A 27,787-nucleotide genomic window follows, 5' to 3' on the forward strand; every position below is an offset into this window, starting at 1 on the left:
ATAAGATAGGCTTTGTGTTAGATGATTTTGCCCAGCTGTTGGCTAATATAAGTGTTCTGGGCATGTTTAAGGTAAGTAAGGCTAAGCTGTTGATGCTTAGTAGGGTAAGTGTATTAAGTATATTTTTGATTTATGATATTTTCAACTTAATCATGGATTTATTGGGCTGTAACCCCATTGGAAATGAAGGATTGTAAGTACTAGGTTGAGATCTCTGTGAGACAAGTAGGTGGAAACAACCAGGTAGATAATTTAAAACATAGTCTTGAATCCAGAGCAGAGTTTTGGGTTAGAAATAGAAATTTAGGAGTTGTTTTTATCCAGGTGATATTTAAAGTCTATGTAATGATTATTGAGTATTTCCCTGAGTATGATTCAAAAAGAAAAAAGGAGTCAGGGGTACCCTGTGCCATTGAGAGGTCTATTCAGGTCAAAAATGACATCCATTGAATTTGGCAACAGGAGGGTTACCTATGCTCACTGTGGCTGTTGACAGTTGAGGGAAAGGCCTGCTGGAAGGGCTTGAGGAACGGAGAGAGGTGAGGAAGTGGGTAAGATTCACTTGAAATCAAGCTGGCTATTCTCTCCCTTTGCGGTACTTTCAGCCACCTAGCTTAGTAGGTTGTGGTTTGTCAGACCTTTTGAAACTGCAAGAGGACATTGCTTTTATTTTATTTATTTATATTTGAGATAGAGTCTCACTCTGTCACCCAGGCTAGAGTGCCATGGTATCAGGCTAGTACACAGTAACTTCAAACTCCTGGGCTCAAGCCATCCTCCTGCCTCAGCTTCTGAGTAGCTGGGACCGTAGGCATGCACCTCCACACCTGGCTGATTTTTCTATTTTTAGTAGAGACGGGGTCTTGATTTGCTCAAGTTTGTTTCCACCTCCTGAGCTCAAGTAATCCTCCTGCCTTGGCCACCCAGAGTGCCAGGATTACAGGTGTAAGCCACTGTGCTGGCTAGACATTGTGTTTATATTAACTAGTTTCTTTTAATCTCATTTTTCAAAAGACTTAAATGTAGTAGAACCTCCATAGTTGATCACCTCCCTGCATTGACCACCTCCTCAAGCTGACCTAATTTGCATAGACCAGACATATACCACATGTATATCAGTACTACAGGCCTATTTCCTTATGTTGACCAGTGTATTAACAGTCCCTTGGGTGGTCAACTAGCAGAGGTTCTGTTATAGTTAGTTTAATAATACTGTTAATCTGTTAGGTCAAACACACTGCAGAAAAGTTTTTCACTTTGTACTCGCTTATTTTACTTATGATCATCTCCTATTTAGTAAGGGCAATAATTTGATCAGTTATACACATGGTGCTTATTCATACTTTAGCAAGTATATATTGAATACTTGCCCAGACTAGGCCCTAGGAACTCAAGAGAACTGCCTGTCTGGCTGCCTTATTGGGGGCTCCCTATCCAGTGGGCACCAGTTAAGTCAACAGTAGTGGCAAATTGTATACTGCAGAACACTGTTTATTAAGCTACAAGAGACTTAAAGCATGTAGTCCAGTTCACTTCATTTTGTACATAAACAGATCCGGGGAGGATAAGGATACAGCTAGTTTGGGTAATAAAGCCAAGATTCAAACCCAGGGCTGTACTGTTCAGTAGCCCATGTCTGATACCACCATACTTTGCTTTCTCTTAATAAAAAAATTAACCAAATAGTGACTTGGAAATGGGAACTGATGTGCCAGTATAGATTTTGAGCTAATTTCCACACTTACCAGTATTCAGAAATATTTGCAGGTTGCATTGCTTTTCTGTCTAACATGATTGATAGGGGGATGGAGAGAGGTAGTTAATGCTTCTTGTGATCTGGTTTTTCTCTTAACCTGTGGTCCTTTTTTTTTTTTTAAATCGTACTTTTTATTTGCAGTTTATGAGCAGCCTAAAAAATGTTGTATGATCTTAGGCATAGAATTACTTTTTTAACTAATGTTGATTATTGTATAATGTTTGTTTTGTGGGATATTATAGCACATCATCATAGAACAGAACTTTCCATCTGGGCATATATTACAAAGTATTCTTATAGGTCTCTCTGTTTAGAGATCAGGGGAATTGAAAGTGTATTTGGGAAGTGTGTCCTGTGTTGGAAAACTGCATGTTGATTCTTCTTTCCTTTTAACAATTGAGGTCATTTATTTTTGGGAATCCAGAAAAAACTTTTACAACTGAACAGTTCTAGTTCCCACAAACCTAAATCTTGATGTACTGTTAGGATTTATATTATAGGTCTTATTCAAAAAAGTATTTTAGCTTTTAGGAATTTTTTCAAGGCTCAAAACTGTAAGCTTTCTGATGTTATCATTATATGAAAACCAAAGAGTTGGAAAGTGGTTTGTTTATTTTCAGAGATTAATTCACAGGCTTCTGAATCCAAAGTAGCTTTTTTATATTATTTAAATTTTAGCATTCATTGTAAATTATACAGTTAGCCAATATACCATCAGCCAAAGACATTTGTGTTAACATTTTGGGGTATTGCCTTCCAGTATTCAAATACAATATTGGATGTAGAGATAAACTTTTTTGTACTTTCTGTACAACTTTATATCCTGTTCATTGAATGTGGCAACATCATTTCCTGGAGGAGGGAGGTGATTTTCACAGAAGACCAGCAAGGCATTCTTAGAGAAATGGATGTGAATATTTTTTTATTTAAATGGATGAGATTCTTCCCTGTGTAATTCTTCTCTCTGTATTTTTTATGAACAGAAGGTGGTGGTGCTAAGTAGTAACATAGGGAATAAATATGGACTGAATCATGCTCTGTTGCTACCCAGTTGGTTAGCATCATTTATTATGTCAAAGCTGGCCCATCTCTGCAGTATTGAACTCTTTTCGTACATTTAAAGTTTGGACTTAGCTTTTAGTTTCTGAAGATAATAGCAAAATTGAGCATCTTAAAAGGTAAATACAGTATATACAAGATATAGATGTGTTTATGAATGCTCGTCGGGCATATGACTCCAACTTTTTTCTGTTTTTCCAAGATGAAGCATTTTAATAAAATAAGATCCTTTTTTTGTGACTTTTGTAAGAGGAGAATTAGTAAACCTCATTGTACATTTTGTGTTATATATAAATAGTAATTTGGTAAGACTACAGGAATACTTTTAGAAAACTCAGATCATTAAGATTATTACTCTGAAGTTATTTTGGTAATAAGTCTAAATGAAAAACTTGATATAGAGAAATTTATTAATTTGTGAGTGGTGTTAAGAATAAGACAATTTACAGAATAATAACTTAGTTCTTTCCAAAAATCTCTTTATTTTTAATATCGTGCCATAGTTTGTTTTTATAGTTTATATACTAGGAAAAATTAAAATGCCGTTTAAATAAGACAAAAGGGGTGGCACTGTGGCTCAGTGGGTAGGACGCTGGCACCATACACCAAGGGTGGCAGGTTCAAACCCGGCCCCAGCCAAACTTCAACAAAAAAATAGCCAGGCGTTGTGGTGGGCGCCTGTAGTCCCAGCTACTCGGGAGGCTGAGGCAAGAGAATCGCCTAAGTCCAGGAGTTGGAGGTTGCTGTGAGCTGTGTGAGGCCACGGCACTCTACTGAGGATGATAAAAGTGAGACTCTGTCTCTAAAAATTAATAATAATAATAAAATAATAAGACAAAAGTAGTATCCTTTTGTAAATTCTACTTATCTAAACTATCTTAGATTGGTCTGGAAAGATTATTTAATTTGAAAAATGTTTTCAAATATTGTTATGGTTTATATGGTCCTAAATAAACAATTTTAACTTACACACGTAGAATACTGACAAGAAATTGAAAACTGTGCATTCACCTATAGTCTGTTTAATTTTGATATGTCTACAGAGCAAAGGAAAATGGCTTTTATTATTATATATTATTGTATTATAGGTGAATACTATCTTGTTCCTAAAGAACCAAACAAAAAGGTATAAATGTACTGTAAGTATGCTTTAGTGATAAAAACATCACTATTACCCTTATTAAAAACGTGTTCATACCATAGCAAATAATTTGCTTTTTTCTAGAGAAAAAGGAAGTAATAGAGAAAGGTCATTAAAAAAAAATAAAAAGAGCAGTCTCAAAGATAAAGGAACCACAGAATAGGTCCTTTGTGAAAACCAGGGAAAATGAGAATGTTGGAAGGGCTTAAATAAAAGAAGTGAAGCTGCTCAGTGATAAGCTCGGAGAGACAGGAGGGGAGTTGTGTCTGCTTACCCTCTTTGGTAAAGCTAGTCTCTGCATTGGTAAGGTTTTCTCAAGTCATTTTTGTTTTGTTTTGGAGACAGAATCTCATTCTTTCACCCTGGGGAGAGTGCTGTGGTGTCGTAGCTCACAGTAACCTCAAACTCCTGGACTCCAACGATCCTCTTGTCTCAACTTCCTGAGTACCTGGGACTACAGGCCAGTGCCACCATGCCCAGCTAATTTTTCTGTTTTTAGTAGAGATGGGGTCTTGCTCTTGCAAAGGTTAGTCTGGAACTCCTGAGCTCAAGCAGTGCACCCACCTCTGCCTCGCAGAGTGCTAGGATTACAAGAGTGAACTACTGTACCTGGCCTCTCAAGTAGTTTCATATTTAATTTGACAAAAAAGTAGAGGTGGTGTATTTCAAATAGAATGATTTCAAGATTTTTTTCACTTTAAAGTCATGAAAACTGTGAACAGACTTTTAAAGTATAATTTGACCTGGTTTTGTATTTACTGTCTTGGGAATTGTATATAATGTTAGAATCTTATGATTTCAGATAAGTGGTGTGGGCAGAGCAATATAACTATTTCTTTCATATTTTTATGTGAGTGTGTAAAAAGACAATAGAGAAAGGACAAATGGAATGGGAAATTGAGTCAAAATAATAAGAAATATTACCTTCTGTTTTTGTTACTAGTCATATCTGTAGGTTGAAATGAAGAGTTTTATTGATTAACCAGCTTTAACCCGAAAGTTTTCCATTTTGTACCTTGTTTGTATTTGACATTTAATTCAAGTACATGGTAGATGGAAAGGCTTCCATTATACACATCTGTCCGTAGAATGTTCTCCTAAAGACTCCTTATCTAAATGTGAGCTTATTAAATGTTTTTAGGACTGAAATTATTACTGTATACAAATCTGAATTATTGATGAAGGCCTACGTCCAGATCTCTTTTAAAGGCAAGTTAATAAATTCCTATTGGGGCGGCGCCTGTGGCTCAAGGAGTAGGGCGCCGGTCCCATATGCCGGAGGTGGCGGGTTCAAACCCAGCCCCAGCCAAAAACAAAAACAAAAAAAATAAATAAATAAATAAATTCCTATTGAATAGAGTTTTGGGATTATAAGACTGATGGAAATTAAAGGCACATTATAGATACACAAGAGCTTTATTCTGTTAGTAGAGGTAATTCATAGTTTTGATTCATTTTAAAGCATTAACATGGGTTTCCAGTTTCCTCTCATATCACTTGACTCTTTTTTCCTTTTTAAAATATTCAGACTTAGGGAGGGTAATGGGAGGGGCCACACCTATGGTGCATCTTAGAATAGGTACAGGCAAAATCTACTAAATGCAGAATACAAATGTCTACATACAATAAGAAAATGCCATGAAAGCTATGTTGAACAGTTTGATGAAAATATTTCAGATTGTATATGAAACCAGCACATTGTACCCCTTGATTGCACAAATGTACACAGCTATGATTTAACAATAAAAAAAATCAAAAAAAAATTTTAAAAAGTGCTTAAAAAGTAAGGAATAAAAGAAAAATGAAATATTCAGACTTGTGAACGGAATGACTTGAATATGGATGGAAAATATGTAAACCATTGGACTTAGCTCTTTTAGAACACAGACATCTATAGTCAAAGTGCCCTTGTTTGGGACAGTGATGGACCCCATATGGGATGGTGGTCTATGAATTTTGTTGTTGTTTTAATAAAGAGACAAGGTCTTGACCTCCTTGGCTCAAGTGATCCTCCCACTTCAGCCTCCCAAATAGCTGCAACTACAGATGTGCACCTGGCTGCTCCCATGAGATTATAATAGAGATGTTCTACATAGGTGTATCATTTTTTATCTTTTATACCTACCCTTTTTATGTTTGTTTTATCTTTTTTTTGAGACAGAGTCCCACTGTGTCACCCTCGGTAGAGTGCTGTGGCATCACAGCCCACCTCAAACTCTTGAGCTTAAGTGATTCTCTTGCCTCAGTCTTCCAGTAACTAACTGGAACTATAGGCACCTGCCACAATGCTTGACTATTTTTTTGTTGTTGTAGTAGTTGTCGTTGTTTGGCAGGCCCAGACCAGGTTCAAACCCGCCAGCCCTGGTGTATGTAGCTGGTGCCCTAACTGTTGAGCTACAGACAGCAAGCCTCTTTATATGTTCAGATACACAAATACTTACCGTTGTGTTACGGTTGCCTACTGTATGCACTACAGTCACATACTGTGTACAGATTTGTAGCCTAGGAGCAGTAGGCCATACTAGGTTTGTGTAAGTACTCCCCCTAATGAAACATTTCTCAGGATGTATCCCTCTTCTTGAGAGAAGGCTGACTATATTTTGTAGTGTACTTACACTTATTTGGGAAATATTCTGGTCTTTATAGCACTTGGCTAGTTGCGAGTTCTCTCTATAAAAAGAAACTGGGTATTAACTTTGAGTTATACTATCATTTTCAAAATCACATGTATAATTAGGTTTCAAAAGAAACTTTGTCATTACCTAATTCTCTTTGAATTTTAATATTACCTGGACTTATGTTTACTTTTAAAGAAAAGACTATTTTAAGTGATGTTAGTCTCATTATTAAAAGGGCCATAACACATAAAGATAACACACTTTTTAATTCATTTTATTTTATTCTTTACAATTAACTTATTTTTTCAAAGTGAAATTTCTGCCTTTTATAGACATACTTAATGGCCTGCAATTAAATACTAGACATTTACAAGGTTAAGCATTAATGGTCCATTTTCATTTTAGTAGCAAAGAAACTTTTGACCAGCCCATGTCAGTGTGGTAGCCTTCTGACTTTCATTATAGTCTGCAAAATGATTGAATAAAATGCAGTTAATTATAAGTGTGATACATGTTACCTGACATTCTCATGGTCAGAATTGGACATTTGGAGATCTGGTCCTGGAGCAGATAGTAGCCCTGCTTGGTCCTTGTGTTCTCTTTGGATCTGTTGAAACTTTAGGATTAGATGTATTCTGAAATTTTCTACCTTTGCTCAGAGAGAAAGAAATTCAATATCATTACCTTTGCCCCTTCCAAATTTGATCGGAGTATTATTCTCTTTAAACTCCCAATATACTTCTATTATTTTTATGAGTGTCCTTTAGTTGACATTTACATTGCTTACATGGAGTAGAATCGTCCCATTTCATCTTAGCATCTTCCCCATATCACAGCCCACAGTGCTTTTCAAAATATTTAGACATGGAAGAAGTAATGCATTTCATGCCACTGAAGAACTTAGCCATATATCTCTGAACTGATCTTTCAGTTTTCTACCTTTGTATTTACAGTCTTAACAGATGGAATTTCGTGAAAGTTACATTAACTGAGAGCAGTGGCTCATGCTTGCACTTTGGGAGCCAAAGGCAGGAGGATCACTTGAGGCCAAGACCAGCCTAGGCAACATAGCTAGACCATGTCACTACAAAATATTTTTTAAAAAATTAGGAGACTGAGGCAGAAGGATCGCTTAAGCCCAAGAAGTCAAAGTTATATTGAGCTGTGATTGAGCCACTACACTTCAGCCTGGGTGACATTTTTGACATTTGTAGAAATAATAAGATGGGGAAAAGAATGTCATAAAGGGGAAGCTAATAATACAAAAACTTTGACAAATGTTTATGTAGCCATTGGTTCCGGGATACAGAAGTGTAGCAGGAGGACCTGGAGTCTAGATTTTACATATAGACCACATATAAAAATATAGAAGTGCTGTAAGAGTATAAACCAGGAGTGCAAAAGGTGGTGAAGAGTATGATTACCAGGGTTGGGAAATTGCAGTGGAGATCGGGGAAGTCATGGTGTATTCAAGGAGAAACTAAGGATCAGGTACCTTAAATTCCTGGTTTCATCACTAAAATATAGTTTTATTGGCTAAGCTTTCTCATCTTTAATATAGAGGATAAGATTGGTTCTCCAAGCTCTCTTCCAACTTGACATCTGTGGTTGTCTCTCTCTTTAAGAGGAAGATCCTCAGATGAAGAGATGGAGAGAGATGTGCAGAGGAGTGGTGTTAGGTGGAGCTGGTAGGAATATGTGCAGAATTTTCAGGAAGACTGAGAAATGAGTTTTGTGGAAGATAATGTTGGTGATAATCAGCTTGCTTTCTTCATAAGGGGAGTAAAATTGTTGGTGATGAGCAGGGACTAACTAAGGAATTTGAATACGAAATGCTATGTAGCTAATTTAGCTTTTATCATTGAAACTGTCATCTTTCTTCCATTTTAAGTAGTTTTTTATAAATACTTTGTGACTAAGCAGCACAACTGACTTGTAGCCTTGATCCTTCAGTTTTCACCAAGTCTCCCTCAACATCCTTCACATTTCTTGGTCAGAAACTGAACAGTACTGTATCACCAAATTCTGCATCTTTCTAAAAAACAAAATCTGAATAATATATTTCCAAATAAAAAAACAAATCTGTATTATTTCTTTTTTTTTTTTTTTTTTCCAGTTTTTGGCCAGGGCTGGGTTTGAACCCGCCACCTCCGGCATATGGGGCCGGTGCCCTACCCCTTTAAGCCACAGGCACTGCCCGAAATTGTAATTCTTTAGTGTGAAAATCATCTGGCAAAAAGTTATTACCTTAATTATACTTTCTTTATGGAAATGGATTTTATTGTACATACTGTATAAACTTGGTTTATGGTTTGTGCTAATGAGTACTATGCTTTTTTTATTAATAGAAAGCCTCACATCCAAGCTGTAGATTCTTTTCTAATCATGGCTTCCAAATACTAATACTGTTTATAGATCATTATTCCCTTGCGGGTGTGGGTTGTGTGTCAAGTGATACAGTGTTTCTGGCAATTATATTTGTTATTGTGGATTCAAAAAGATTATGTCTTGATTTGAAGGATTTAAGGTTTGTTTAAGGGTTGGTTGTGATTTTGGGGTTTTGGTAGGCTTTTTAAATTTTCTTTTTGCATGGAGAATTAGTGATTTAACTTTATTTGGGAAGTATAGGATATATATAAAACACGCTATGTTTTTGGATTTTTAGTAATGATTAACAACTCAAATGTATATAAAGTCACAATTACATTTGGCACAGTAGACCTCTCATTTTAACTTGGAAAAATTAAAACCTGATGTATTACTTATAATTTGTATTTATTGTACTTTATTACACCATAGTGCAGTTTTTACCTGTTCACTACATACAAAGATGGAGAGCTTTTCTTACTAAACATTGTGGGTTGTTTATTTACCTGTCATGCAAAGTTAGGGGCCTAACACAGAAGCAAATTAATTTTATAAATTTGAGGTTTTAAGCTCCTTAGTGTTCTATTGCTAATAACTTTTCTCATTTTTGTGCTTTTTAGCAGCTTAACAGTACATCAAGAGTACCAGGCTCGTTAACTTTTAACCACAAAATCTCAGAGTTAGCTAGGAGGCTGTGGAACATGTAGTGAAACATCTGAAAATAGGCATTAAGGGTCTGGGGAGGTAGACAGCTGGAACTATAGTAGAGTGGGAGATAAAGTTCATCTGAATTGTCACATTAGTTTTAAAAAGGGAAAGCTAGTGTAGACTTAATTTTACTGTTTATTCACATTTTAGAGACCCTAAACAAAGGCCTGAAGTTTTTCTTATAAGACTTAGTTGAATTATGAAGAATGCCAGTGTTGCTTGAAACCTACTTTTGCAATAAGATAAAACTAAATTAAGTTTCTAATTCAGATTCTTGATCTCTCGGCATTTTTATAAAACTAAAAAAACTGATTTGATGTAATTTATTCTAAAAGTTGAAATTAATATGAAATCTAGTTTTGAGTAAAATGCCTATCTCGATTTGAAGTGCTGTTAGGGATGGCTGCATCAGAGTCACTCTTGGGGATTGCTAAGATTTTGATTTGGTAGACTTGTGGTAGACCTGGGAATTTGTATTTTTAATAAGTACATTAGGTAATTCTGATGCATCACCAGGGTAAAGAATCTAAAGTACCAGTCAGAAAACTGTTTTTGTAAAGGCTGTAAGAGTAATTCACTACCATTGTTGTAGTTTCATATACTTTTTTAGTAGTACTCTGATAAGGATCCTTTTTTTTTTTTTTTGAGACAGAGTCTCCTGGCGTGCTTTTTTCTAACACTGTCATAGACCTCAATGCATAAAGTCACCTACATTCACGCTTGCTCTCTCACTACTGTGGAAAGTCCTTGGGTATGTGGTACTTGTTCTTTTCTCTTCCACCAGCCTAGTGCCTGACACTTACTTCCTCATTTTTTAGACATTCTGAATTTCAAAGGTCTTGACCAAAGAAAAAAAGAAGAGGAAGAAAGAAATTATTCTATGTTAAGTTCCTTCTGGGAAATACAGATTATTTCTATATTAGCTTGTTAATTTTTTTTGAGACAGTTTCACTTTGTCATCCTCAGTAGGGTGTCATGGTGTCACAGCTCACAGCAACCTCAAACTCTTGGGCTCAAGTGATTCTCTTGCCTCAGCCTCCCAAGTAGCTGGGACTACAGGCACCTGCCACAACGCCCGGCTATTCTTAAGAGATGGAGGTCTTGCTCTTGCTCAAGCTGGTCTCGAACCCATGATCTCACGCAATCCACCATGCCCAGCCATGATGAGGATCATTTTTAAAGATCTCAGTACATCTTGCCATGTTGCTTTCTAGAATATGTACACCTTCTAAAATACTTGTTTTTGATCCTCATCTCTACTTTAGAAGTTATGTCCTTCAGGCAAGGTCAGACCTTGAAATTTAAAATCTCTGCTTTTTACCTATTTTCTGTAAGTAGAGTTGCCCTGCTTTTTATTGACATAAAGCCAACAGTTTTTTTGAGTATGTTCTTCTGAAAAAGTAGATAATTTTTTCTTGTGCATTCTTTGGCTAGCCAGCTTAAATTCCATATCCTTTTAAAGTAGCACATTCTAAAACTTGTCTTTGTGTATTTTAGCTGTGCATAAGAGCATCAAATAGATCTGTCACTTGTTCTGTAACTGAACAAAGAAGCCACTGAGTTTCTCTGTAACTATGAATTTGTTTAATAGAAATTATTTTCTAACTTGTATTCTCAGCTTCTGTTACTTTCAAATTTAGAGCTCCTTATCTTTATAGCAAGGAGAATATTTTTAACAAGTGATTCTTGTGAATGTGGGACGGCATAAAACATGAAGTATAGTTCTAGAACCTCATAGAATTTTAACCCTCAATGGATAACTAAAAGCTCACCAGTGTTCATTGATCGTGTCAGTTTTCAGTATTGCAACCTATCTTGTGGCTACAACTGGTATACTGACTGCTATGCTATTGCTTAGATGGAACCGAGATATCTACAAGGCTAAAGAAATACTGGAACACGTTTAGAGTGCCATGCTACTTTATACTTTTGGGGCTTACTATAGTAAGAGAATATCTCTGAAATTCTGCATAGAGAAAAAAGAACTAAGGGATGAATAAAACATTAAATATTAAAAGTCTTTTTTTTTTTTTTTTTGAGACACAGTCTCATTGTGTAGCCCCTCTTTAGAGTACTCTGGCGTCACAGCTCACAGCAACCTCAAACTCTTGGGCTTCAGCGATTCTCTTGCCTCAGCCTCCCAAGTAGCTGGAACTACAGGTTCCCGCCACTTCACCTGGCTAAATATTAAAAGTCTTAACTGTTAAGTGGATTTTCCTTGGAATTTTATTAAAAATTCCCTTCAGTAACATAAAATGGACTTGGAAAGTTTTTGAGTCTCAAGTTACAGACAACTAAAAGCAAGAGTCTTAAGCCCATATTATTCCTTGCCCAATACATGAAATCCTTTACTTTTATATTGGGGAGAGCCTGATCAACATAACTTGAATAATGAATCACAACAAAAGCTATTTAAGATTAATAGACACACGGCATATAAGGAAAGGATAGCTTAACTTGAAATCAATTGAACAAACTGGAATTATTATACAGGGAAGAACTTAAATGCTTGGCTATCTTTGAACCACGGAACTTCCTCATTTTACTGTTGGGGAAATTGAGGCCTGGAGACATTTAGAGATTTGAACAGATCATTCAGTGTTAGAAATCGGACTGAAATTCACATCTTTTCCTTAACATTAATACTAGAAAAAACGGAAGACTTTATTACTTCTTCCGAAATTGTTAGGAAAAAATATATAACTTTCTTTCAGTAATTCATACTTTATTCATCCAGCACTTTGGAAGGGGAGGTGGAGAGGCTACCGGTTGTGGGCCTTGAGCAAGATGTAAAATTTGCATGAGAACACTAAAGCGCAAACCAAAGGAAACGATCAGAAGCTCTTGGGTTTATTGCGTACAGAGACATCATCACTTATTTCTGTGTCCTTTGTGGCTAAATTGTAAATAATACACATTTTGTGTTTTTAGATTTCGGAATTTTTTTGAAATGGTAAAAGGGGTTTCTCTCTCTCTCTTTTTGAGTAAAACATAAAAGCTGTTGTGAAAATTTCCCCAAATTGCCTAATTCAGAAGAGTATTCATCCTTTCATAGCAGGTGTGTGGGCGGTGCATTGCTCTAGTGTAGCTTAATTTGAGGAACCTGACCATTTGATTTTACCTGGACCCTAGGGTAAACTGTAGAAAATCTAAATTTAAACATTTGTTTTTCTTTTTTTTTTTTTGAAGGGTTTTTTAAAATTTTATTTTATGTACATGTGTTGTCCATCTATGGATGTATTGAGTTAGCTGGGTTTCTTTCATGGCATCTCCCTGGAGAATCCATTCAAGGAAGATTACTTAGTCCAACTTAATGAACCCGATGTCCTTCGCGTACTGACGGAAGCACTGACGGCACATATTCAGGCCGTACTTCCGGATCAGACCGTGCCGGTTTGAGCAGACGCGACAAGAGCGAGAACCCTGGCCGAATTTTCGCGGGTGGCTCCAGTAGAGCTGCTGGTGCCCCATCTTGCTTTCAGGAGTGCCAACATTTGTTTTTCTTAAGAACATTCATGTTCTAGTTTACAACCATCACACTGAAAGGTTATTAACCCATTTTTTTCCCCCTTTTTCCAAACTCTTGGGCTTAAGAAATAAGTAGCTGGGACTACAGGTGGCCTGCCACAACATCCAGTTAGTTTTTCTATTTTTAGTAGAGACGAGGTCTCACTCTTGCTCAGGCAGGTCTCAAACTCCTAAGCTCAAAGGATCCTCTCAGTGTAACAGAATTGGTGATACTTACTATATAAGTGCTTTAAATGTATGATTTTTTTTTTTTTTAGATATTCTCACTTTGTTGCCCCAGGCTAGAGTGCCATGGCCTCAACCTAGCTCCCTGCAACCTCAAACTCCTGAGTTCAAGTGATCCTTCTGCCTCAGCCTTCCAAGTACCTGGGACTACTGGTGCCGGCCACAGTGCCCAGCTAATATTTTTATTTTTTATAGAGATAGGGGTTTTGCTGTTGTCGAGGCTGGTCTCAAACTCCTGACCTCAAGTGACCCGCCCCACGTTAGCCTCCTAGAGTGCTAGGATGATAGGCAGGAGCCACTGTGCCTGACCTAAATGTATAACTTCAGTTGGGTTATATAGACAATTATATATATTAAAAAAGTGATGTTATAATTTAAGGATGATGTCCAGGTTCTCTTTGGCCTGTATTGAAGATATCCATCGAAAAATGGAAATATTATATTTCCATTAAAATGGGTGATCTAAAATATCCACACAGATTTTACCAAATAATTTCTTCATTAACCCAAAATGAATCCTTTGAAGATTTTTTTATCTTTTCTCTGAAAAATTCTTTTTAGATGCCATAAATACGGTACAAATGTTGCAGGTCTAGAAAAAAGCAGCATCAATTAGCAGCACTTACAGTGGTGAGGAAATGCCAGTCATGTGCTATCTCACTTCTCCATTTGCACACACTCCCAGGTCTGCCTCAGTGACATACAATTCTCAAAGTGTAGTTCACGGAACTCTGGGGGTTCCCAAAATCCCTTCTAGGGGTATTCAAGTCGAAAACTTTGTATCATGGTACTAGGTATTGTTTCTGTTTTTCACTCTATTGCACTTGTGCTGGTGGTACAGGACAGTAGTGTGTGTGACGTGACATCCCAGTAAGTGACACTGCCAGTGCCTTAGCACACAGATCAGTACATTGGCCCCAAACTATGCTAGTTGTATTCTTAACTGCTGTGCATTTGTGATTAAAACATAACCACGTGCCATGTGAAGCCGATCCACCTTCGCTTTAGACGCCCCATGATTAAACAGTAAAGTTACTAGTTGTATTAAATTTTCACTTGTGTACACATCTCGTTACTATTCCCTGTGATGAAATGGTGGTGAACACTAAAACTGCTCCCTCAGCAGGACGGTTGTCTGCAGGGAAAGCACTCGGGTGGCTGGTGCATCAAGCTGAACTAGCCACATTTTCCATGGAACTCCATTTTTACTTGAAATGTAGAGTAAGTAGAGTATTTGGAAAACTTTTTTTTTTTTCTGAGACAGTCCCACTTTGTTACCCTTGGTAGAGTACTGTGGCGTCATAGCTCACAGCAACCTCAAACTCTTGGGCTTAAGCGATTCTCTTGCCTCAGCCTCCCGAGTAGCTGGGACTACAGGCCTACCACAACACCCGGCTATTTTTAGAGACAAGGTCTCGCTCTGACTCAGGCTGGTCTCGAACCTGTGAGCTCAGGCAATCTACCCACCTCGGCCTCCCAAGTGCTGGGATTACAAGTGTGAGCCACCACGCCCGGCCCTGGAAAACTTTTTGAGAAGGTGAAATTAGCCTGTCATTTCATGGAAAATAACTGAAAGTTTTTGTTGCCAGTCACAAAAATTGAGCTTTAAACTGAAAATTAGAGTTTAAGAAAATTTATATGTGCCTGTTACTGTGAGCTTCATAGCTTCCCAATACTTAAGGTTTGTGATAAGATTGAAGTATTATTAAGATTACACATAATTAATCATATTAATGTGATTTTTAAATATTGTGTAATGAAACATGCCAATATTTGGAAGATCTTCATAACTTAGCAACCTATATGTCGCAAATGACCAGTGTCTGATGTTATAAGATCATGAGTGGATAAAAAGATCAACTTGAAGAACAGGATAGACCCATGAATTTTAATGTAACAATTCAAAAAGTTCATTACTAGAGTTTCCAATTTCACAGGGAACTAACATTTATGAAACTACCACTTGTCAAATTTTGGTGTGGTAATGAATATTTACAGTTATCTGAAAGATTGCTATTAAAATATTCTTCCCTTTTCCAACTACAGTTGACCCTTGAACAACACAGGGGTTAGAGGTACCAACTTCCCACATACTTTTGACTTCTCTGATATTTAACTATGTGTATGATTAGCGTACTGTTGACCTTATCAATAACAGTTGATTAGCACATATTTTGCATGCTGCATTCTTAAAGTAAGGTAGAGAAAAGATTCCATGCTAACAACAAATGAGTTTATTATTGATATTTTAAAATGATTTAATAAAATGTTGGGTAAAGGGTCTTAGTTTTACTTTATGCTATGGTGAATATCAGTAGCTATAACCCAAATCAAAGCTTTTGGGGGTCCTCACGAATCTTAAGACATGTAAAGGGCTCTTGAGACTAAAAAGCTTGAGAACTGCTGCTTTCAAGCTTTGGGACTCTAAAGTGTGGTCCTGGGCACCCCCAAAATGCAGAAACTAGGACCCCCACCTCAGACCAGCCCCTGCAGTCTAACAAGATCTTCATGTGATTTTTCTGGTACACTAAATAAGCGCTGTCTGACTTAGCAGCGGGGCAGTGGGACAGTGCAGCAGTGATAGACTCCCTGGAAAGTGAACCAGCAGGGAGGAGGACCAGAAGCTCAGACACAGATCCCTCCTTTCCCAAAAGTCTGCTCCCTTCTGTGTCCTTCTGGCAAGTGTTTTTGATTTAGATGCTTGAAGTTGCTTAGAGATCTAGCAGAACTCTGGGCTTAGAAAGGGTAGGCCACTTAGGAAGGGAACATGCACTGGCAATTGAAGCCTGCAGCACCAGCCAGAATCTTCCTGAACGAGATGTGTCTGTCCTGTTCCTGTCCTCCCAGATGCCTGATACTGGGAGGTTTTGTGTGGTATTCCAGCCTTATTTCCAGTTTTGTTTTGTTTTTTTTGAGACAGAGTCTCACTAATGCCACCCTCAGTAGAGTACTGGGGCATCACAGCTCACAGCAACCTCAAACTCTTGGGCTTAGGCGATTTTCTTGCCTTAGCCTCCCAAGAAGCTGGGACTACAGGTGCCAGCCCCAGTGCCTGGCTATTTTTTGTTGTTGTTGTTGCAGTTGTCACTGTTCTTTAGCTGGCCCGGACCAGATTCAAACCTGCCAGCCTCGGTGCATGTGGCCAACACCGTAACCACTGTGTTACAGGTGCCGAGCCTCCAGTTTGTTCATATTACTGAGGATAATTGCTGTTGCTGTAAACTTAAGATGCAAAATGTAGACCAAAAGAATCTCATTTAAATTTTAGTTGTAGATTTATGTTTATCTCAAAAGCAGTTGTCAACTTCTAATTATATCTCTTCTCTATGGATACATAGTTATATCCAAAAGCATGCATGTAATCTGGTCCATAAATAAGTGTCACTCAGGGTGTCATATATGTAAAGCACCGGTGGAATCAAGCAGCCCCTGCAGATTTGGCACATGGTGACAGAGCAGGCATTTTATGTTTTCAGGAAGGTTTAGTCGGTCTGAAGTTGATAACTAACAAGATATGTTTGGATTAAGTATACAACCAGACGGTATAATACAAACTATTGTAATAAGATCTTCCATTTCTAAGCCCCAATAATTATTTATCTTCTTCTTGTTTTTAGGGTGAATCTGTAAAATATTTCCTGGATAACTTGGATAAACTTGGAGAACCAGTAAGTTTTTAAACTGAATGTTTATGTTTATTGTAATTTGAAAGCACTCATCAGGATGTCAGTATTTTAATTTGGGGATGGCAGCTTATTAGGAAGAATGTAGCAATATTATACATATTAAACTATCTAGTTTCTTTTTCCTAATGGCAGTATTCTGACTCTTTGTACTTTATTTAGAGTGATTGCTAGCAAAGAATATTGAATGATTTTTTATTTTTTAAAAATGAAAAAAATGCTTATTTTTCAGTGGTAACAGTCGTTTTTTTCTCCTCCTACCATTTCCTTTAGAAATGCCCTATCCATTCTTCACTGGAAGTAAAACTGTTTAGAGAAAGAAGTTTCTATTTGAAAGTGCGATTGCACATTATCTGTTGTACTCCATTGCATTTTATAAGCAGAGTGGAACACAATGAGTTGATTGATTTCCAAACCTTTCAGCAAATGACATTTTCCAGTTGATGTCCCCTTTGTGTTAAGTTACAGAGTAGATTCTAAAGGCCTGCTGAAAAGACTCCAGGATGTGGGAGAAGGAGTCATCCTTGGAAAGAGAGTCGGTTATTTTCCTGTAGTGTGCTCCTTGGAGCCAGCGGCTGGAACTTCAGCTGGCCCTGGCTTCCAGGGCCTTCTGCAGGCAGAGCAGCCCTGCTTGTCTGCTCCCTGTATCAGACATACGCAGAAGAGTTCATTGGAAGAAAAGGTTTTGCTGCTTAGAATATTTGGGGCTTTTTTATTTTTTATTTTTTTTTTTTGTGGTTTTTGGCTGGGGCTGGGTTTGAACCCGCCACCTCCAGCATATGGGACCGGCGCCATACTCCTTGAGCCACAGGTGCCACCCTTTTTATTTGTTTTTGCTTAGAAAATTTTTGAAAATCGTTGCTTTAGGGTCATTTGTTACTAACTAAATTTAGTGTTGCTTCATCTGCCTCCTTGTAAAGCAAATTTCTGTTACAGACTTTAGCAAAGTGGAGCTACTCTGCCTATAGCAGGCCAGGAAGCCAGAGCCAGCCTAGCGTCATCTGAGAGCTGCTGACTCTGAGGAATAAATATTAATGTCACGGTCTTATGGCTCTTTGAGATTTTTTTTTTCTTTTTTTTTTTTTTTTTGTTGAGAGAGTCTCACTTTATGGCCCTCAGTAGAGTGCCATGGCATCACACAGCTCACAGCAACCTCCAGCTCCTGGGCTTAAGCGATTCTCTTGCCTCAGCCTCCCGAGTAACTGGGACTACAGGCGCCCGCCACAACGCCCGGCTATTTTTTGGTTGCAGTTCGGCGGGGCCGGGTTTGAACCCACCACCCTCGGTATATGGGGCCGGCGCCTTACCGACTGAGCCACAGGCGCAGCCCAGCTCTTTGAGATTTTTAACTTTAAAAATACAACTGAAAGAAAGCATAAACAAACCCATTGCAAGTAGGAAAGTAGCAATGACTTTATCTGGGACATGTGGAAAAGGATGCATTCTTTTGCCCTAGCAGGTTAATTTTTACATTTTTCCTTTTTTTCTAAATTGTATTTGTTTGCTTTAAGCCAGTATGATTTTTTTCTGCCAGTTTCCTAGATGCAAGATTCCTTCACAAGTTGATATCTTAATAGTTTTTTTTTACTCATTTGGGTCCACATCAGTGAAGTTTTGTCGTAAGATGTATTTTATTAACACTTTTTCACCAGATCAGATTATAAGCCCTACAAAAAGGTAGATAGAAGCCAAATGGAGAGAAGCCTTAGTAGATAAACTAATTATATAACAGTTCTTATTTTCCAATTCACATGGTACTGACTTGACCTGCCCGTCTCAATTTACCTTTTCAGACAGGCCTTCCCTGAGCATGTCATTCAAAGTAGGTCTCCTCCTCTCATTCTCAGTATCAACTTCTGCTTTTTTCCTTCATTGCACATGTTATAGTTGACAGTTACCTTGGTTTTAGCCATCTGTTTCCGTAAGTGCAAGGACCTCATTTCCTGATGGTGAAGTTGAGAGTTACAGGTAACCATGGTTAACCTGGTAACCATGCCTAGCATAAAGTAAACTCTCAACAAATAGCCTCTGAATGAGGGACCCCAGGCCAACTCCAGTCAGTTTGTAGTGGTTGCTTGGAATCCTCTATTGAGAACAATTTTAAGACCATATCTGGAATAAAAAGAAAAAAAATGTTGTGATCAGCATGTAGTTGTAAAGGGAAACAAGTATAAACCTAATGTTCTCTTTTTAGGGAAGATAAAGGGGAAAAAATAGAATAAACTTGAATGTACTGCATTTTTGTCATTCATTTTGTATATGTGGGCCAAGTCACAGCATTCTGTTCCATTTCTTACTGAACTACCAGAGTCATCAAAGGCCTGCTGAGTCCTGTGACCCTGTGGGAGTCGTAACAGCACGGGTGTGAAGAATGTGGGCTGTGCAGCCAGATTGCCTGGGCTCCCACCCCAGCTCCATCATGGGCTGGCTCTGTGTGACCTTAGGCATTTCTAGACTGTAGTTTCTTCATTCCTGACCTAAGAGAACTGATCTTGTAGGGTGATGGGGCAGTGATGTGAAATAAAACGAGAAGGTGTAATATGTAGTAGGTGTACTATGTAGTAAATGCTCGATACTAGTTGTTTGTTCTTTTATCCTACTTTTAAGAAGCCTGATCTAATCAGGGAAACAGAACTGAGTTAAATTGCACGTGACCTTTATGTCCACCCTGTACATGAAACAAGTAGAAGACAATTAAATGATGCTGATCACGAATATAATATTAGTTCATGGACTGGAGAGAGATGTCTTGGAATGGTTGCAGCTAGCACAAGAGTGAGCGAGCTGGGGCAGGCTGAGGGTGGACTGGATTTAGATATAGAAAGAGGAGATGGCAGACAGCTGGCTGTGTTTAGTTTTAGAAGGCACATCTGCCTAACACAGGATGTGTGGAGTTGTTGGCTCTCACTTATAGAAGCAGCTTTCTAGGAGGCAGTACCTTGAGTTTTTATGAATTGTTTATTGCACTGGCACGGTTGGGCAAATGAATGAACTTGTAACATATTAAAACATGAAGCTTTGTGCAGGCCTTGATACTAGGCACTGTGGTGAGCTTGAACAATGTAGAACAGACTCTGAGTCCAGAAAACGAGGCATAAGGAGGACCCTGAAAGTGGATCAGCAGAGTTTGGGTCCGGTGCAGTGAGGACACCACCTAAGTTCTGAGGCCATGGTCCAGGAGGGTTGGTTTAGTCTTGGAGAGGCATGGAGTGGTTCAGAGATGGAGCCAAGAAATGTGACACATTCCAAAGAAACTAGTGAAGAGATGGCAACCACCTCTGAGATGATAAAAAGTGGGGGCAGTAGGAATAAGAGCAAAGGATACATGGAAGGTTCAAAAAAGGAATAGCAGGAAGAATCCAAGACTTAAGAGAGGCTGGGGGAGGGAGTAGAAAGAAAAGCACACTGGTGGGGCTCAGAGGAGTTGGTGAGGAGAATGTGAGTTTTCATAGTGAGTGTGTTGTGTCTGGTCCTGAATAGATGGTTAAGCGCAAATGGCCAGTGAGTGTTTAGAAACCAGATTTGGATGCAAGTGTCTGTGCCTGGCTTTTCCAGCCTCCTTTCACTGCCCTCCCTTCAGCTGTGGCAATGGTGGCAACAGTAGCAGCAACAGCTGACAGCAGATATGCCACAGTCGTTACTGACTCCACTTAATCACTTCTCATTTAGTCCTCACAAGTGAGGAAATTGAGACACAGAGAGGTTAAATGACTAGCCCCAGTCCCACAGCGAGTGTGTGCATGTCCTTATCAGTACACCCCACTCTGCCAGACCAGTTAGCACTTGAGTACATTGTCCAGAGCTTCCTATGAATTAGCCTTTAGCGTCCTATCTAGAGTGTTAGCTCTTTTTTTTTTTTTTTTTTTTAATCGAGACAGAGTTTCACTATGTCACCCTCGGTAGAGTGCTGTGGCATCACAGCTCACCGCAACCTCAAACTCGGGCTTCAGCCATTCTCTCGCCTCAGTCTCTCAAGAAGCTGGAACTACAGGCACCCGTCACAACGCCCAGCTATTTTTTTGTTGCATTTGTTTAGTTGGCCCCGGCTGGGTTTGAATCCATCACCCTCAGTGTATGTGGCTGGCGCTGTAACCACTGTGCTACGGGCACTGAGCCTCTTAGCTCTTCATAAAGAAAAAGTAGAGAACTTTTTCTTTTTATGGAGTTAAAAATTTTTTTAATGAAGTAGCTGGCACAAGTAAGACATTTGTTGTAAATTAGTACTACCTTCTGTAAAGCAACTGGGCAGTAAGTGTAATCTTTTTGAGAATCATGTATATTCCAGAAGAAAAAAAAATATGCACATGAGAATTTTAATTTTGGGGGTGGAGTGGGGGTGAGGACAGTCTCACTCTGTTATCCAGGCTAGATAGAGTATCATGGCCTCAGCCTAGCTCACATCAACCTCAGTCAAACTCCTGGGCTCAAGCCATCCTCCTGCCTCAGCCTTCTGAGCAGCTGAGACAATAGGTGTCCACCACAACACCCAGCTAATTCTTCTGTTTTTAGTAGAGGTAGGATCTTACTCAGGCTGATCTGGAACTCCGAAGCTCAAGGAATCCTCCCAACTTGGCCTCCCAGAGTGCTAGGATTATAAGCTTGAGCCACCATGCCCAGCCTGCATGATAATTTTTAATTCCAGGATTTCTGTTAATTACAGAAAAAAATTTGAAACAACCTAAATGACCATCAGTAGGGAGATATTAATGTAAATTATTGCACATTAATGCACATGATGTATTTTATAGTTTTTTAAAAATGAAATGTAACCCTATCAGCATATGGAATAGTGAGTGATAAAGAATTAAGTAGAAATACGGAGGCAGGCTGAAAATTGTATACATACACTGATTATGTAAAATGAACTTTACACATGGTCACGAAGTTATATATGAACTTCATGGCCACCCTGTATGTGAACAGAAGCTGGAAGAAAACATGAGAAAGCCAACACTTGTATCTGAGTCCTGGAGTTATTTAATCATTGGCTGTGGATTGCCAGTAACTAAGGACTGCCTACTTTTTTTTTTTTTTTTTTTTTGGCCAGGGCTGGGTTTGAACCCGCCACCTCCGGCATATGGGACCGGCGCCCTACTCCTTGAGCCACAGGGGCCGCCCAGGACTGCCTACTTTTTAAATACTTAACTCCATTGCACCATTTGAGGAGATGAGTATTCATGTTGAAATTTCAAAATCATAATATACTACTCAGAAAGGCATAACGCGCAGCATTGTGAATAATAGTCAGCATTGTTTTAAATCCTGCCTTGGTTTTTAAAATATTTAGACCTTGATGATGAACATGAACAACTCTCCTGTTCACATATTGCCAAAAATCTGTGTCAGAGTTCTGGAAAAATACTAGACTAGAAGGAAGAACCAGTTACATTGCATAAGGAAGTGCACCATCAGGTAGCTGGAGACGCGTGTGACCAGAGCTTCCGTTTGTTCAGTCTCAGAGTTCACTGATCCAGAGTTCAGAGAGGAGGAGCACGCTTGACCTTTGCAACAACCCTCCCTCCGAGGTAGGCAGGCCAGGTGTGATCACCTCCATTTCACAGGCAGAGGTGCTCACACTCAGAGCAGGTGACTAGCTGTAAACTCTTGGGTTAGTAAATGAGGATAGTCTTAGGCAACCCCTGTGAAAGGGTCGTTCAACCCCCAAAAGGGGTTGCGACCCACAGGTTGAGAACTGCTGGGTTAGAGGAAGGTGAACAGAAGCCGGAACTGGGTTATACAGCAGTGGGGGTGGATGAAGACAGCTGGTAAATGAGACTTGATTTTGAGGTAGTATTTCAGGAATGAAAACGATAGCATATACTAGCCATTTGCTGTAAATTTTGAACCAGTCTTTGTAAACTAACATTTTAATGTATTTTGCCTTTTTTTTTTTTGAGACGGAGTCTCAAGCTGTCACGCTCCGTAGAGTGCTGTGGCATCACAGCTCACAGCAACCTCAAACTCTTGGGCTTAAGCGATTCTCTTGCCTCAGCCTCTCAAGTACCTGGGACTACAGGTACCCGCCACAACGCCCGGCTATTTTTTGGTTGTAGTTGTCATTGTTTTGGGGCAGGCCCAGGCTGAATTTGAACCCATCAGCTCTGGTGTATGTGGCTGGCACCCTAGCCGCTGAGCTACAGGCGCCGAGTCATGTATTTTGCCATTGTATAATAGTAATAGTATTGATGCTTTGATGTATCAGAAACTGTCATTTTGCTTGTAGGTCTATTCACTGGGCCAGTTAGTGGTCCGTTAATTCTGATACTTACTTCTGGATTACTCAGTATAAAATCTTTCTTTTTTTTTTTCTTTTTCAGGATTACATTCCATCACAACAAGATATTCTGCTTGCCAGAAGACCTACCAAAGGCATTCATGAGTACGACTTTGAAATTAAAAATGTTCCTTTCAAAATGGTTGATGTAGGTGGTCAGAGATCAGAGAGGAAACGTTGGTTTGAATGCTTCGACAGTGTGACATCGATACTTTTCCTTGTTTCCTCAAGTGAATTTGACCAGGTGCTTATGGAAGATCGACTGACCAATCGCCTTACAGAATCCCTGAACATTTTTGAAACAATCGTCAATAACCGGGTTTTCAGCAATGTCTCCATAATTCTGTTCTTAAACAAGACAGACTTGCTTGAGGAGAAAGTGCAAATTGTGAGCATCAAAGACTATTTCCTAGAATTTGAAGGGGATCCCCACTGCTTAAGAGACGTCCAAAAATTCCTGGTGGAATGTTTCCGGAACAAACGCCGGGACCAGCAGCAGAAGCCCTTATACCACCACTTCACCACTGCTATCAACACGGAAAACATCCGCCTTGTTTTCCGTGATGTGAAGGATACTATTCTTCATGACAACCTCAAGCAGCTTATGCTACAGTGATGTACAAAAGACTTGCTATTTTAATACCTTTTTGTGTTTTTGATTGTTTTTTGTTTGTTTTGTTTTTTTAAATAGCAGTTTACAACAGGAATTAGAAAAATCTTGATTCTGTGTTTAACTTCTTGGAAATCTTAGTCTTTTTTTTCTGTGGCCTTTGGTTTGTGGCTGAAAGCTATTGAATAACTCTTGCCAAGATTTGTTGAAATTTAGGCTTTAATCTATTTCACCGTGGCTCCCTTGAAGTGGAGTTCTAACTTCCTGGCCAGCCTCAGACTAGGCATATTTCAGGCTTTAAATCCTTCCACTTTTCAAACTGAATTCTCCTATAGTGCCAAGAATAGAAGGTGTCCTTCATTACTTATAGGTATGAGGTCAGGAATTCTAACAGTTCTAAAACAAGTAAGAGATCTTCTGTCTGCCTTACACATAGCAACTCTTGTTGTCTAGATTTTTTGATGATGACCTCCTATTTTGAAAGGCTGTTGGAAAAAAGTTTGATCTAAGGAATGGTGTTCTGTAGATTTACACAGGTTTAACCTTAGTTTTTTTTAATTGCTTATACACAGAATTGTTATTAAATTTCTGTGGTTTCTGAAGGTGTGCTGTTCTTAGTGTTTTAAAGTTTACATAAAGATTTCTGGTCTGATGCTGGTGACAAGTTCACAGATGGCACAGGGGAACAAAAGGCAAGCAGTGCTGTATGCAGTGCTCTGACCACAGCCAGTGAAATATAATTTGCCTCTCTCGTTTCATTATCATGTGATTTAATGTGCCATGTGTGAAACATTCTGGCTATAGCAGCAACTAAAAACTGCAAGCAACTTGGTAACAGAACTTCTTAAATAAACTTACCTGTTCCAGAATGTCGTGTGTTCCAAGTCCAGCTCAGTTGATTTGGTCTTTCCTGCAGGAAATGATTGTTGTGTCATCACAAACATCTTTCTGTCCTGTCTGATCCCATCCACTCCAAACTGTGGCATTAATGGGATTTTTTGTTGTTTATTTGGAGCTTACCAAGGGCTGTATTTTCCTGTCAGACTGTTGAAGAAGGCATTATTTGAGATTCCTATTCATTCTTGGTGTGTCTTTCACAGATATAGTATGTACACATTTGTATAATTATTGTTTATGAAAGGCCAGCTTTTTTGAGGTATATTTTAAATGTTTTAAGGATGCCTCTGAGGGTATGTAGTAATATTTTTTAGTTCACACCTAAGATTTGACCTCCCCACACTGCTTACCGAATTAAAACATACCCATGAGTTAGCTTTGTGATTACAAATACATTCATAGTGAACTCATCAGAATGGCTGGTTTGTTGTACTAAAAACACTGCCTTAAAGGTTATATGCAGTTTTAAAATTGATCAGAAAAATAGATGTATAAGGCTGATGACAGTTTGAAAAGTCTGACAACTTTGCTTTTCCTGAAAATTTTGAATAAGACTGTGGTATCTGTTCCTTTACTATATGTTCTCAGGTATTTTATCAATCCTTAAATGGTCAACATGGTGGATCAACCAGCCTTTGCAAGCCAGCAGTTCTTGTTCTGTCTTGCGGTGTGGTGTGAGAGGAGGGCTTTTCAGTGAGCTAACCAGGGGTTGTTCTGGACATACCTGACTTTCTTGCATTTGAAGTTCCACTGTCGTCATATCTATGCTCCTTCCAGTGTTTTCATGCCTTGGTAATACATGAGCTACAGATGATGTAGAGTGCCATCACAATACAGGTGTTCGTAATCTAATTTGTGCTAATTTGTGCGTGTTTGAATAGTTCCACATCTAGTGCTTCTTGCCAAAAATAATACATTGTTTATAATTTACCAGGTTAGCATAATTTCAGTGCTCATGAATATCTGAATATGTACACAGTCACATTTGGACTGTTCGTGGAGAGTCTACGTATAAATTGAGCAACTAGTCTTTACCGAATGGCCAAAACATTCAGCCTCCAGTGGAAACTAAAGTTAGACCCCTTCAGAAAGAGGACACTCAGTCTTACTCAAGATCTCTGATATGAATAATTGCCTGACAAAGCATACATCCATACATCGCCAAGTTTCTTCTCCATTTTAACTTACCACCCAGAACTTGTAAAACACCAACCAAAAAGATACAGTATTATTTCTGGTATGTGCCAGATCTTCCCTGATGTGTGTCATGTCTAAGAGTGTAGAATATATTCTGAGGCAGTAAATTCCTTCTATTAACTTAAGCTTGTTCAGACAGACATTGACTAGACATGGAAGGTTCAATCTGAAGGCTGTGGCCCACATCCTCTTACATGCTGTGTTGTGAGACCATTGGAAGGTGCCGGAACCTATATCATGAAAACTGGATCTTTTTGATATACAGGTGTATGAAGAGGGAGATGAAATACAGTGAATGGAACTGAAAAGGCGCTCAATCTTCACTGTGCCACCTTGCCTCCAGTCTCTAAAACAGTAATTTACATTTAAAGTTTTTTGGTGTGTACTTTCCTAAATCATTATGGTTCTGATTTGTGATAAAATGTGCCTCTTTTTTCTCTATGACATGCTGTTCTTAAATCTGAATGCCTTCTCATTTAATTCTGAAGAACTATCACACAAGTGTCTTTGTTGACGTTGAGGGATTTTCTAAGTATACAGAGTTGCCTTACAAATCATGAACAACACAAATTTAACCTTAATTTTTATAGGGAAAGGGTTTTGCCTAATGTTTTCTGAAGATCTAAATAATACAAGGCAACCCCTGCCACATAATCGTTATTTGTAATAACCTGTATTGTTACTGTCTGCCAAATACCACATGAAATTGAAACCTTCGTTTCAATGTTATTTTCTGGAAGGGGCACCTGATAGAGAGCAACTCAAACCAAAGAAGGCAGCGTGGAATGAAGAAGATGATTCGTTTTTGTCTTACTCTAAGTTGCATTGGCATACACTTTACATAGATCAATCTCTCATATTAGAGCTATTTGAGTAACCTCTCTTCAGATGGTGGCAGTTGTTTGTTTGAAGTAGAAGGAAATAAGATCACCTTAATACCAGAAATAATTAGAAAACTTGGTAAAGATTCAACAGAAATCATGTGCCCTTACAATTTTTTTTGAAAGGAATGGGTAAATCTTAACTTTCAATATATGCCCAAATATGTGTGTTTATATACACATATAGACTGTATTTTCAGCATTAGCACACATATCCGGTTATGCCTTATTTATGTGAAGAATAAAGTTAACCAAGTTATGCTGTTATGTCCTGAAACTCAAATCACTGTTTGAAAAACCCTCAAATTGGTGCTTTCATTGTATAATGATACAGTTAGACAAAACCCCAAACCAAGTCATTGGAAATAAGATTCTCTCCATTGCAATTTGTAGCAACGTTATTTCTGTGTATGTAATGAGAAGGCCTAACTATCAGTGTTAACTCTTAATTTCTCGCTTGAATCCATGAAATCATGTCTGTAAAGCCCAAACATTTGTAACAAACTCCCTAATAAATTTAGAGAAAGTCACTCTGTTACCTTTTCATTTCTTTTACTTGAATCAAGAATACTTTTGCTGGAGTCTTCTCAATTGGGAAGGAAATCTGACTTAGAATCCTGTCACTGTGTCTCCTTCCCATCATTTCATCATGTTGACGTCCATTAATCACACATGATGTGTCCTTGTGTTGTGCTCCTCAACTAAGAGCACTCAATTTTTTTTTTTTTTTTTTTTTTTAAGGATAAGATACAGGGTGGCTTCTCAGTCTAGTAAACAGGAGGGGGGAGGTTATGTGTGGGTGTGTAGGTGTCGCCTTGTTCCAAATGCAGATGATACGGTACG

General features: G+C 38.5%; 2 protein-coding genes across 2 annotated transcripts in view; one reads left to right on the plus strand and one right to left on the minus strand.

The window, feature by feature from the left end:
• The window catches only part of GNA13 (G protein subunit alpha 13), a 42,873-nt gene extending 15,399 nt beyond the window's left edge, over positions 1 to 27,474 (plus strand). Inside the window, exons 3-4 of the mRNA XM_053568854.1 lie at positions 17,020 to 17,070; positions 23,403 to 27,474. Coding sequence (XP_053424829.1) covers positions 17,020 to 17,070; positions 23,403 to 23,975 — 624 coding nt within the window. The 3' untranslated portion in view covers positions 23,976 to 27,474. The remainder of the gene's footprint in view (positions 1 to 17,019; positions 17,071 to 23,402) is intronic.
• LOC128570012 (40S ribosomal protein S29) lies at positions 12,839 to 13,133 on the minus strand. The gene has a single exon (XM_053568855.1). The coding sequence runs from the start codon at positions 13,118 to 13,120 to the stop codon at positions 12,950 to 12,952; it is 171 nt and encodes a 56-aa protein (XP_053424830.1). The 5' UTR covers positions 13,121 to 13,133; the 3' UTR covers positions 12,839 to 12,949.
• Positions 27,475 to 27,787: the final 313 nt, after the last annotated feature.

This window comes from Nycticebus coucang, chromosome 18, assembly GCF_027406575.1.
Source record: "Nycticebus coucang isolate mNycCou1 chromosome 18, mNycCou1.pri, whole genome shotgun sequence".
NCBI lineage: Eukaryota > Metazoa > Chordata > Mammalia > Primates > Lorisidae > Nycticebus > Nycticebus coucang.